Genomic DNA, 12,086 nt, shown 5'->3' with positions numbered 1-12,086 from the left:
AAAACAAACACTTTGCAGAAAAGTCTTTGAATGTGAGTGAATCTCCCTGACTGTCAGTGTGATGCTGAGCTGTGGAATGCTGGGATGTCATGTTTCGGGGAAGACGAAGGTCTGACCTTTGTTTCCTGATCACACCAATGTGACAGAAAAAGGAAAAGTGCAATGCACTGGAATATTCTTTTACCCTCTTTCTACACAGCGACACACACACACACACACACACACTTTTCTGGTGTCTGTAATAATCTCCTTATATCTTCTTTTTTTCTAAATGTCTTGTATGTTGAGAGGCAGGAGGGCTACAACGAGATATCATTCTCTTCAATAAGCAGTATAGCAAAGATTCAGTGAGGATTTTGTTTGATACGCTGTGCTAACCAACACACTATAAGTTAGTTCCAGTTTTAGTTTCTGACCAATTTATAGCATAGAAATAGTTGAATGAATTGACTTCAACTATTTCTATTTCTTTTATTTAACTATTTCTTCTCCCCTAACCCTCTTTTAGGGGGCTACCGTGAAGAACAGCTAATAGAAATGTTTTATAGTAAGTTTTCTACAATATTGTATGACATACCAAAATATAAATATGCGCATCTGTACTTTACTTTGTTATTTATATGTCTTGCGAATTGTACCTTTACGAGTACATTTTCTTTAACTATCTTTGTTACTACCAAATAAAATCAAAAGAAGAAGAGTTGGTAATGGCCTGTGTTTATTTAACTCTTTTCTAGTCTTGATGAGTTGCTTTACACTACAGTTTGCTCAAGGACACATGTAGACTAGCAGTGCCAGGAATTGAACACACACACTTCCTGTTTGAAAGTCGACCACTGCGCCACTATGGCTCAATCCTAACGCCTCACTGTTTTTTAAACAATTCTTTTACTTCTAAAACTTAAGCACATTTTATATCAGACAATTACTTTTAATACTTAAGTACAGACTTTTACTTAAGTAATATTATAAAAGAAAAAGTGACTTCAACATCTGCCAAAGTCATTTTCGGGTAGTTTTACTCAAGTATCCCTTGCATTCACTTGCAGAGGATGAAGACTTCCATTCAGTTTTATTTGTATAGTGCCAATTAATGACATCAAGGCCCTTGAAGGTCAAGACAAAGATAGAGTAACAAGGAAATAAGACTCCTTGTTACTCTGAGTAGCAAGGAGCTCACTTAATAGTTGCAGCTAAATTTACAATTGAACCATAAATGTTTTAGTGTTTGCCATAAAGTCACTCTCTCATGATTCAGAAGAAGCCGTAAGGTGCAAACTGTGTGAAGGGTTAGTCTTTAGATGAAGGAAAGCAAATTTTTGAATAGAATTTTATTTAAATAGGGACAAAGGTCCACAAAGGTGGAAGGTGAATTAATGAATTATGTTGTCTCGCACTCGATTCTAGAGTCTCTTGGGGCCCTAGGCAAAAATTCACAGGGGGCCCCTCCAACCAGTGTTCACCCTTATAATAAATAATCTGACACTCACCAAAAATGTGAAATGCAAACATTTTTTGATTTGTAAAGTGCACATTAGTATTTTCTCAAAATGTACAATGTGCAATTTAAAAATAACAGTTAACAAACCTCTTGCACTTCAGGGGAAGTACATTTTTCTATAACTTAATTGTGATTGTGCGGTTAAGGTTTTTTTTTTTGGAGAAAAAATAATTTAAAAAGCATAATCAAAAATGTGTAAAGACAGCAATGATGTTGATAGGTCACCTGTTAATGGTAGTACCAGAGTGTACCACACTGTATGAAAAGACACCATTTTACAAGATGGCTAGAACTCAGGATCATTGATCACATGTGTTTTCTATTGCTGTGACTTTATTTGTAAATGGAAAACCTTCATTTTTGATTCATCTGCCCAAGGGTCATCATTCTAACATGCTTATTATGGCAAATATCCAACCACCCATGTTGATTGCATGGCAGCAACTCAGTGTGTTTAGGAATGCAGACATGGCAAAGACAATCTACAGGAGTTCAAACTGAACATCACGATGAGGAAACAGATGGTGCTAGAGTTTATAAAGAATGGACCAAAAAAAAGAGAAAAGATCAAGTGCAGTAGCAGTCTTTGAAATTGTAGAAATGCGAGAGTAACTCCATGGTCTATAGAAGACCATCTCTGAACGCACAGCTCATCACACCACGAGGCAGAAGACTACACCAGGTGCCACTCCTGCCACTTTATGAGGTGTCCTGTGTACCTAATAAAGAGGTCATTGAGTGTATGTGTTACAAAACGTATTGTTCTAATTAATAACGTCATTGTTGTTGGTTCCTCAGATCACTGACATATAGATGTCCCGTTGTTTTCCTATATGAACTGTTGAACTTCTTCATATGCTGTCGTATACTTCCTTGTAGGGAAAGTACCGGATTGTCGATGCAATTTCTCATGTGATAAGGGATTGTACAGAATTACATAAACACATCTTAAGGAGGGGGATAAAGAAGCCTTCAAACTGTAACACTTCGAGTACTTCTATGTGTCACTGTCACTGCTCCACACCTTGCAGGATTAAAACGTGGTCTTAACTTGTCTCCTCGTCTTTGACAACATTGTTTCCCCCTCTAACATCAGTCACACTTCCTCATTCTAAACACTAGATGGTAGACACGCATTATTTGTGGATACGTTCATGTTCAGACGCACAGGGTTACTGTGTGTCTAAAATGTAGTTTAATCATTTAAAGTCATTTGAACACAGCTCATCTCATTGATTAATGACTATTAATGTGTGTTCTAGATGAACCTTGGTTAAAAAACCCCATCTATTTTTGTTAAATTTGACAACTGCATAATCTGTCATTCTGAAAACTGGTGACAAATCATTTACTTTTCTAAATGTATCAGTCTGTATTAGACATATCAGTAAAGTAACAAAATATAAAAAACAAATTCCCAATATTTTCCTGTGTATTTCTGATTCGTCCCTTTCCTTTGAAAGTCTAGACTTTGTGTTTTATTTTGAAATGACCGGTCCCAAGTGAAAGACTTCCTCTCCTATTACCACATCTTCATCTTCACTTGACAGCCTCTTTCTTCCTGTAAATCCTGTGGGTTCTTTCTTCTCTGGATTATTGTGCATTTTTCTTCTTTGCTTCGTCGCTGTGGTCGTGTTTGCTCGCCGTTTGGACTGCCATCTCTGGTTTGTGATACTTGCCTGCTTTTAACTTTCTTTTTCTTTGGTTTACTCTTTGTTTATATGAAGTTACTGAGTCTTGCACATTGGAGACACATGAACAGATCTGTTGCACAAATAATGAATGTGATCTCATCAGTAGTCAGCTCAGTTGTGTGGAAGGGAATGTGGGTTTGTAACCGGAGGGTCAAGGGCCGGGGTGCAGCCTCTGAGCAAGGTACACAACTACCATTGATCCCTGGGCACAGATAAATGCTGCCCACTGCACTGTGGTTTGTGTGTGTGTTCACTACTGGTGTAAATTGTAAATTTTGTAAAATTGTAAAAAAAAGAAAGAAGTGTGTCTCAAACTCAAATGACCTGGGAGTGTTTAGTTTGGTCAGTAGAGTGCTGCTCAAATGAGGAAAAAAAAGAATCACAGACTTTCAAAATAAAACTCTTTTCATATGGAGTGATAAAATGTTTACAATACACATTTATGATGCAAAATGAATACTTTTAACCCTTATAGAACATTACTATGTTTAAACGTATAGTATATACAGAGGCTATAAGAATGTGCAATAATGAGTGTCTTATATCCTTTTTTTCAGCACAACCTAGTCAATCTGATGAAGAGACAAAAGTACTCAAAATATTTAAAATCGGACTGAGTTTGTGAAATGTGGAAACACGTCACAGTTCAGAGTTCACTTGGCTCATTTTTATGAACAAAAAGAAAAGAAAAACACTCTTTTTTGTGACTACTGCCCAATTATTGCTACTTTATATCACTACGAAAAATGCCATTTAAAGTGAATCATAACTTTGTCTCAACAACAAAATGTGACCTATACCACCCCCCCCCCCCCCCCCCCCCCCAAGCTGTCCATATAAGGAGTGGTGTCTTATTCCCACTCTGGTTTGATAACTGTTTGTACTGTGAGCTGACTCCGTTTTGTCCACAGTTGCTCGCAGTGCTCTTTATTTATTTTTGACTTTGCATTACTGTGACTTCTTGTTTCTTCTTTAGGCAAATACCTTTCTTCCTGCAGAGAGAAAAAAAAAAAAGTTGTCCCATTGTGACACACCTTTGTTTTCACTGAACCTTGGTGAGGGAAACAAAGTACAAGCTCAGACCTTGAACTACCATGATGTATCAAGTCCTACCCTACTCTTTTATAGCCCAGTCAAGCGCCAGTGCAGCTCCATTCCACCATGTGGGCTACAATCATTCTATTGTGGCTTTGTGTCTGGTTCATCATCCTTCAGTTCAAATGTCGGAGGCCCAAGAACTTTCCCCCAGGACCGACCGCTCTGCCACTGCTGGGAAACATTTTACAGATGAGCCTGGATAACCCACTGAAGGACTTTGAGAGGGTAAGAAGAAGCACTTACAGTAACTAAACAGTGTTGCTCTTTCTAATGTCAAAGTATTGGCTGTTATCGTTACTGTTTCACTGAAATCGTTACTGTTACTGAAACTTAATGACCAATGGGCTCTTTTTCTTTACATTGTGAATGATTGTGGAAAATGACTGTTTTCACGTGGTTGCATAACACTCTGCACAAAGGTTGCTGCCTGTGTATCTGACTGACCAATAGCAGCGGCTGGGAGTTTTCTTTCCTTTACATGCTCTTCCGTGATTGCCTTCTGTTATTTTAAGCTCGTGGAACAACATACAGCATGTTGTAGGGATTAGCTTCGTATTCTCAACTGGACTGTACTGGAAAAGTTAATTCCTAAAACCACATGCTCTAGTCTAGTTGTACTGTTTGCATGTTGCACTTTGCACACATTGAACCCGCCTATACTTGATATACTGCACTATAGAGTAGAGTAAAAGATGCAGTTTCGCTCTTTTTCAATAGTATTTCTATGTTTGTAACTTTCTATCAACAAAATATGAGTTTAAAAACCTACAATAATATTAATTTTATTATATATTTTTTTTCTATTCTGAGCAGTATCCTCCTGTCACCATTTCCCCTTTACATCCTGCTGCGTCTCCATTGTTACGATAAACAGGACAGGCAATGAATGACAGCAGAAAGGCAGACTTTTTTGTCATTTGCGCACTCAGATTTGGTTACATTGCCATTTAAAAATTATATATATTATATATATGTGATATTTTCATTTTATTTTTGCCAACTTTAATGAAACAAACACCTAAAATCTTAGCCAGCTAACAACATTTATCTGAGGCTATAGACGGCTCATTTTAATTATCTTCCGATGTGGCCGATCGTGCCAGCTTCGGGGCCCCCTGGTGGATTGGGGCCCTATGCATTTGCATGATCCTAAGCAAGAAACGGCTGTTTGTCACAGTTCTTCTCACTCTCATCCGTCTTCACTGCTGCACAAACTTCTCCACCAAACAGTTTTCCCATCTCTTCAGTCTCTCCCAAAGTTCCCCTCATCTCCTCGGCCTCCTTCCCCAGTTCCCCCCACCAGACAAAAACAAACAGGGGGCCCAACGACATACCAAACTGCACACTTTTCCTTTTTGAGTCCTTGAAGTGTTGCATGGTTGATGTCTTTTCTCTGAAACAACAAAGCTTTTGGCAGCAAGCCAGTGCCGGTCTATAGCTGCTGTTATGTAACGTGATGTTATGTAAGGGGAATGTAATCAAAATTTAAGTTAAACTGATGCATTGTAGTTTTTGTTTGTTTGTGCCATGTCGAATGACATACAATAAATCTTCATCTTAAATTAGGTGATATAGAGTACGGAATATTTAACTGACATGTTGTCCTGTTCCCTGACAGCTGAGGAAGACTTATGGAAATGTCTACAGTTTATACCTCGGTCCAAAACCACTTGTAATGATCAATGGGATGAAGGCAATGAAGGAGGCCCTCGTGACCAGAGCTTCAGATTTTGCTGGACGACCCCAAGACCTGTTTGTAAATCACACCACAGAGGGGACAGGTACATAAAATTAAAAGACATTTCATTGTGATTCTAATCTCTCAGGGGAGTAAAGGTAAGGTAAAACCTATCATGCAAGCAATCATTATATGCACCAAGTGAGATTCTGAAAAACAAAAAAACAGGCTGGTCAAAGTGTAGTGTAGTGTTTGAGTGAATGAGTCAGCACAAGAGAAAATGTGAGGTGGATGGGATGTGATGGGACAAACATGCTGCTGCAACAAGCTGCAGGAATAAAAGCTATAGGGCTTCTCCACATGTAACACATCACAAAATAAACCAATATTCCATATCTATAGCTAAAATATTGTATTTCTGGTGAACCTATTTCTGGAAATCCTCTTTATGCCTGGATAACCATTATTAAATACAATTTCCGGGGGGGGGGGGGGGGATATGAGTTCTTCTTCTGCTCTTTTATCAAAACCCAGCCTTCAAAAACACACACAAAACACCTTGTAACTACCAGAAGCTGAGTGGTGCAGATACATTATTATCCTGACCGCCTGCTCATGAACCATGTCCTGCTATAGAGGCCACTTCCTGCTCCACTTGTTACAAAACCAGAAACATAACATAACCTCCTTGATGGAGGTCATTACTGTGAATGAAAGGTAAAGGAAAGAAACCAGTTTTTTCAAGAGGTCTCAAGAGACAGCAAACTTACAAAAACACACACACACACACACATATATATATATATACATATATATATATATATACCACTGATCTGCCGTCACCTGCTTCTTCCTGTCGTCCTTTCTAGTTGCACAGTACAGTGTTTTTAAATGTGTATGAATATACTGACCTGGAGTAGAACAACAATGCTCACTCTGGACCATGACACGTTTTCTCATACTTGTCGTAGGAGTGATTCTGGCAGACTATGGCCCCGTTTGGAGGGATCACCGTCGCTTTGCTCTGACGACCCTGAGAAACTTTGGTCTGGGGAAAACGTCTATGGAGGACAGGATTCATGGAGAGCTTCAATACACCATAAAGGAACTGCAGGAAAACAATGGCATGTCATACTTGGGTTCACTCAATCCTCAAACATGATATGACATTAATCGTGTGTGTATGTTTGGCTTCCTGTTAATGAAGATGTTGATGATGTCTTTTTCTTTTATAGGCAAGACCCTGAGTCCCCAACATATGTTTCATAACGTATCCTCCAACATCATCTGCCAGGTTCTGTTTGGCAAACGCTACAATTATCAAGACAAGTTCATGACAGAGATAGTTAGGTGCTTTACAGAGAATTCCAAAATGGCGAATGGACCATGGGCTATGGTAAGATTCTCAGTCATCCAGGTCATGGTATTGAATTGGACTCTTCACTAATCAGCCATCACTGAAGATAAAACCCCTTCAAGAACCTCAAACTATTGCAAACCAAACCCCCAACTTTGTTCCCAGAATTTTACGGACATCAAATTCAACCAGGCACTTATTGGACACCAGCTGTCAATCACTCTGGTGTCCACTCATATGCACGATGCGTTATCATCTACCCTCCTCTAAATGGGAGCGTAAATCACAGAAGAAGATGTGAAAATAGCAATTACAACCATTGACATCTCAGCAAAAGGTTTACTGCCTTTATCATGTGAAACCCTGGCAAATATTCCCATTAACTTTCATTCAAATGGAGTTCTTTTTGCAGCCAGTGGAGTCGCCCCCTGGTGGCTGACTTTTACTTTCTTCCTTCTCCCTGGATTTCACTTTGCAAACTTGCACTGTCACCCGCTTTTGGTGCTAGAGGAGAGGTTACAGCAATGTTGGTGAAAGGGTTGTTGATATTTGAACAGAAATACCTCCAGTGCCCTTTGAAAGGCTCCACCCCCTACATTCATGCATTTGGTGTATGATCGATGAGGCTGCCTTTTTAGGATGAAGCAGAGGAATGACCACAACAGCACTATTCAGATTAGACAAGTTATGTTTCGCCATGTTTTATATATAAAATCACTTCCTACTTCAAACATGAGTAAGCACCGTCTCACCGACTCGTTTCATTGCAGTAATATTCAACATTTGTAGATAAAATCAACCGTACAGAGCATCTCGTGCCTGCCGTAGAATCTGCATGTGTGGATTCAAATAAACGAATGAATTTCCGTGTCTTTCTTTACAGCTGTATGACTCACTTCCAATGATTCGCAGTTGGCCACTTCCCTTCAGAAAGGCCTTTGAAAATGTCAAGGTAGGAAGGACTGACTTGACATCTTGACTGATATCCAAGTGAATTCAGAATGACAATGTCTAAATCGTTGTATTAAGGATACAAACAATCACAAATGTAAAGCAACATACTGTGTCACTGACCCGTTTATGTACTGTCATGACTCAGACGACTGACATGTTTTGTTATGTCTTTTTAGACTGTTCAGAGAATGGCAACTGATTTGATGGAGGCGCACAAGAAGATCAGAGTTCCTAAAGAGCCGCAGGACTTTGTTGACTGTTATATGGATGAACTTGATAAGGTGCATGGTTGTGTGTTTGTGTGTGTACTCTTTTGTTGAGTTGCCTCTCTTAGGACTTTTTCTGGCATAAACACTGACCTTGTCAGGACCAAAACCTTTAACAGAGTCCTCTTTTTTGTAGAGAGCCGATCAAACGTCATCCTTTTCCGAGGACCAACTCAGAGGGAACGCTCTAGATCTTCACTTTGCTGGAACTGACACAACCTCCAACTCCCTGCTTTTTGGTATCCTCTACCTCATGGCCTACCCACACATACAAGGTGTGTCCACATGTTTATATGGAAGGCTTTACCGCTCCTTTAATGGCTCTGTATAGTATAAGGACACAGCTCTGACAGTGTAGCCCCAACATATTTGTGTACCTTCAGTCAAGGGAGAAATGTTGTCTAATAATCTGGAGACTCAAAGTAATGATTCATTTCCACGCTGAGGTTTGGACCCACAGTGCAGTCTCAGACACATATGTAGAAGGGAAAGCTAGTCCTTTAATCAAAAACCAGGTTGGTCCACGGAAAACCCAAACTAGTAGGCAGAGGTACAAAACAACAGGCTAAAGCAGAGTAAAAAAGAGGAAAATCTGGTTTACAAAACTCATGTAAGTTTGGAACATGTAACTCATGTTGGTCTCGACTAGAAACCTGCATGCATGGCATCTATTTTATATTTTATATGAAACAATGTACAATGTATTTATCCCTGCTCAATAAAAACTTCTATCTGTCTATTACTCTTACCACTACTGCTGCTACTGCTACTGCTACTGCTATTACTGTAACTACTATGGTTATTGCTGCCACTATTGCTGTTACTGCCTCTTTTACCACTAGCACTACTTCTACAATACTACTACTACTACTACTGCTATAACAATATCTCCTCCCTCATCTGTTTCTCAGAGCGTTGTCAGCAAGAGATAGACCAGGTGCTAGAAGAACACGATCTGGCCACTTTTGATGACAGACATAAAATGCCCTACGTGCAGGTCAGTCACCAGACACATTTACTATTATAAATGCAGCTGGGTGAATATTTAATGCTAAGATTTGGTAGAAATATTATAGATTATTCACAAACTATTGGTGAGATAAGGGAATTTACGTTGGAAACATCAACGTTGCCTGGTGTCAGCACATTAATGACATGTATACCAGTCTGTTTGACTATTTGTCATCTCAGGTCAAACAAAGCAATAAAAAAAAAACATGTGTTAATCTCTCTTTGTTCAGGCTGTAATCCATGAAGTGCAGAGGAACGCCAACACTGTTCCACTCAGCGTCTTCCATGCAACAACTAAAGACACAGAGCTCATGGGATATTCCATTCCCAAGGTGAGTGGACAGTGAACCGCTGTGGACAGAGACCTCGCCCACAGCACATCCTCGTCTGTCACAGTTACAATAAAGGCTCTGATGATATGATTCATGTGTGGTTTACACACAACTGGACACATAAGTACAAAAAATGCCCAGAATTCTTTTTTGCACCACAATCAATTCATGGCAGCAACATTTTTTTTTCTTTGCTCCATTTTCTCCTCAGGGGACAATGATCATCCCGAACCTGTCTTCAGTACTCTGTGAAGAGGGAGAGTGGAAATTCCCCCATGACTTCAACCCTGAAAACTTCCTCAATGATGCGGGAGAGTTTGTCAAACCTGAAGCCTTCATGCCCTTCTCTGCAGGTAAAGAGCTCCGGACGTCAGTGAACACGGCACCTGTGCAGCACTGGCACTGTTTTACACCTGATTTGCACCTGATTTTGGTTCACACCCGATAAAAAGTGCTTTAGAGGTTTAGTTACACTTGAATATAGCTGGTGAAGAGATGCTTGACATATTGCCTGGTATCCAGGAGCTGTCATATGAAGTGTACATTTCTAATTTTACCTGTACTTTTTATGCAGCATTAATTTGGACAACGATGTCTAGGAAGTCTAGGAATTTGAACTTCCTGTCAAACTTGACCCTCATGTGGAGGATAAAGCAGTAGAAGATGAATGAATGATTATTACATGTGGTATAAATCAAACTCTGATATCTTTTGGGTTTTCTTTTCCTTCAGGTCCTCGCATGTGTCTCGGAGAGGGTCTGGCTCGTATGGAGCTCTTCCTCATCACCGTGACTCTGCTGAGGAAGTTTAAGTTTATTTGGCCCGAGGACGCCGGGGAACCAGACTTCACTCCGGTCTATGGCGTCACTCTATCTCCCAAACCTTACCGCATGAAGGTCCAACTCAGAGCGACACAGTGATGTGCTCTGCAGTCAGAAGCATGGCAGGAAAAATGAAGCAGATGGTTCAGTTATTCCTCAGAACAAAAAAAATGTCCGTGGTTAAGAATGTGCCCAGGAAACGTCTACAAGGTCAACAGCGTCTGTGTCAGGCAGTGGTGGTTCATGGATTTGGACCATCAGCTAACAACATGCTCACCAACAAAAACCAGATAACAATATGCTAAGCTAACTAAGTTCATATAACAATACTAAATATATCTGTTTGTACGTCTCAAGATGGTTATGTTAATGAAACTTACTTAACTGACAAAATAAACGGCATTATTAACAAAGTCGTTGTTTACCCATTTTGTCCGTTGTTATTATATATTAATATATAATATATGTATATATATATATATATATACATATATATATATATATATATACAGTATATATCTATATGTATTAATGCTGTGTTTTATCATCTGGAATACAGGGCTGTTTCTTTGAATCCTCCCCCTGTGACCCCCAAAGAATGAGCTTAAAAAGAGAGAGAGATAAATTATGGAGCTTTAACATTTACTAATAAACTGATCATACACACAAACCTTTCCTGAGGACTGAAGATTCAATCATGTTCAGTGTGTACAATTTCATTATTTCACAAAGTATTGCCTTCATTTAATCACGTAAAAATCTCTTTGAATAAATCTTTAAAAAGACAGTTTTGGTCAGCAGGACAACACGTAACAAACAAACACAGCTGTATACACTGCCTACAGGTTTGGTTTGGTTTAGTTTATTTTTGCACCAAAAACAAAACAAAACACTGACCATTAGAAATGTTAAATCCTGGAAAACTGACTGAGTTTCTGTCATGCACCATTGTGTTGTTGTGTTAGTTTTAGTTCAGTGCCACCTATTTTATTTTGGTAAGAGGTTTTCTCTACTTCCTGTGAGCACATTGTCGGCCTTGTTCTGTGTCTCGCCTGATTCCCTGATTGTTTTCCCCTGGTGCTCCTTACCCTCACTCCCTATATATACTCCCTTCTCCCATTTCCTGTTGCCAGAGTGTCTTACGTGTGTTGTCAGCGTCTGTGCCACTTCAGGTCCTCAGTTAGTTATTGTGTTGTTTCTATTTTTATTTCAGTTAAGGAAAATGTCTTTTTAAATTTTAAGTTTTTGTTATTTCGAACTGTAATAACCTTGATAAGTTGCAGGTGTGCATGTGTGATTGTGTCTCGGTGGATCCTGGGAGCTGATTGATCCAGTGCACAGGAGGTTCCAGTATAAGAGGCCTGATCATTGCCA

The 12,086-nt window shown here is 39.4% G+C and overlaps 1 protein-coding gene across 1 annotated transcript; it reads left to right on the top strand.

Moving 5' to 3' along the window:
• The first annotated feature begins 3,065 nt into the window (after nt 1–3,065).
• On the top strand, nt 3,066–11,125 carry LOC131470062 (cytochrome P450 2B4-like). The gene is made up of 12 exons (XM_058645565.1): nt 3,066–3,165; nt 4,324–4,518; nt 5,912–6,074; nt 6,943–7,095; nt 7,207–7,367; nt 8,212–8,280; nt 8,459–8,563; nt 8,685–8,823; nt 9,460–9,545; nt 9,790–9,891; nt 10,103–10,244; nt 10,624–11,125. The coding sequence occupies exons 2-12, from the start codon at nt 4,357–4,359 to the stop codon at nt 10,809–10,811; spliced, it is 1,470 nt and encodes a 489-aa protein (XP_058501548.1). The 5' UTR covers nt 3,066–3,165; nt 4,324–4,356; the 3' UTR covers nt 10,812–11,125.
• Nucleotides 11,126–12,086: the final 961 nt, after the last annotated feature.

Source organism: Solea solea, chromosome 12, assembly GCF_958295425.1.
Source record: "Solea solea chromosome 12, fSolSol10.1, whole genome shotgun sequence".
Taxonomy (NCBI): domain Eukaryota; kingdom Metazoa; phylum Chordata; class Actinopteri; order Pleuronectiformes; family Soleidae; genus Solea; species Solea solea.
Note: the sequence above shows the minus strand (reverse complement) of the source record. Positions and strands in the feature narration are given on the sequence as shown.

Excerpts from the sequence above, each read along its gene's own strand:
- LOC131470062 (XM_058645565.1), top strand. The coding sequence starts at position 4,357 with ATGTGGGCTACAATCATTCTATTGTGGCTTTGTGTCTGGTTCATCATC. Across the intron at positions 7,368-8,211 it reads CGAATGGACCATGGGCTATG|CTGTATGACTCACTTCCAAT; the intron begins GTAAGATTCTCA and ends CTTTCTTTACAG. Across the intron at positions 9,892-10,102 it reads TGGGATATTCCATTCCCAAG|GGGACAATGATCATCCCGAA; the intron begins GTGAGTGGACAG and ends TTTTCTCCTCAG.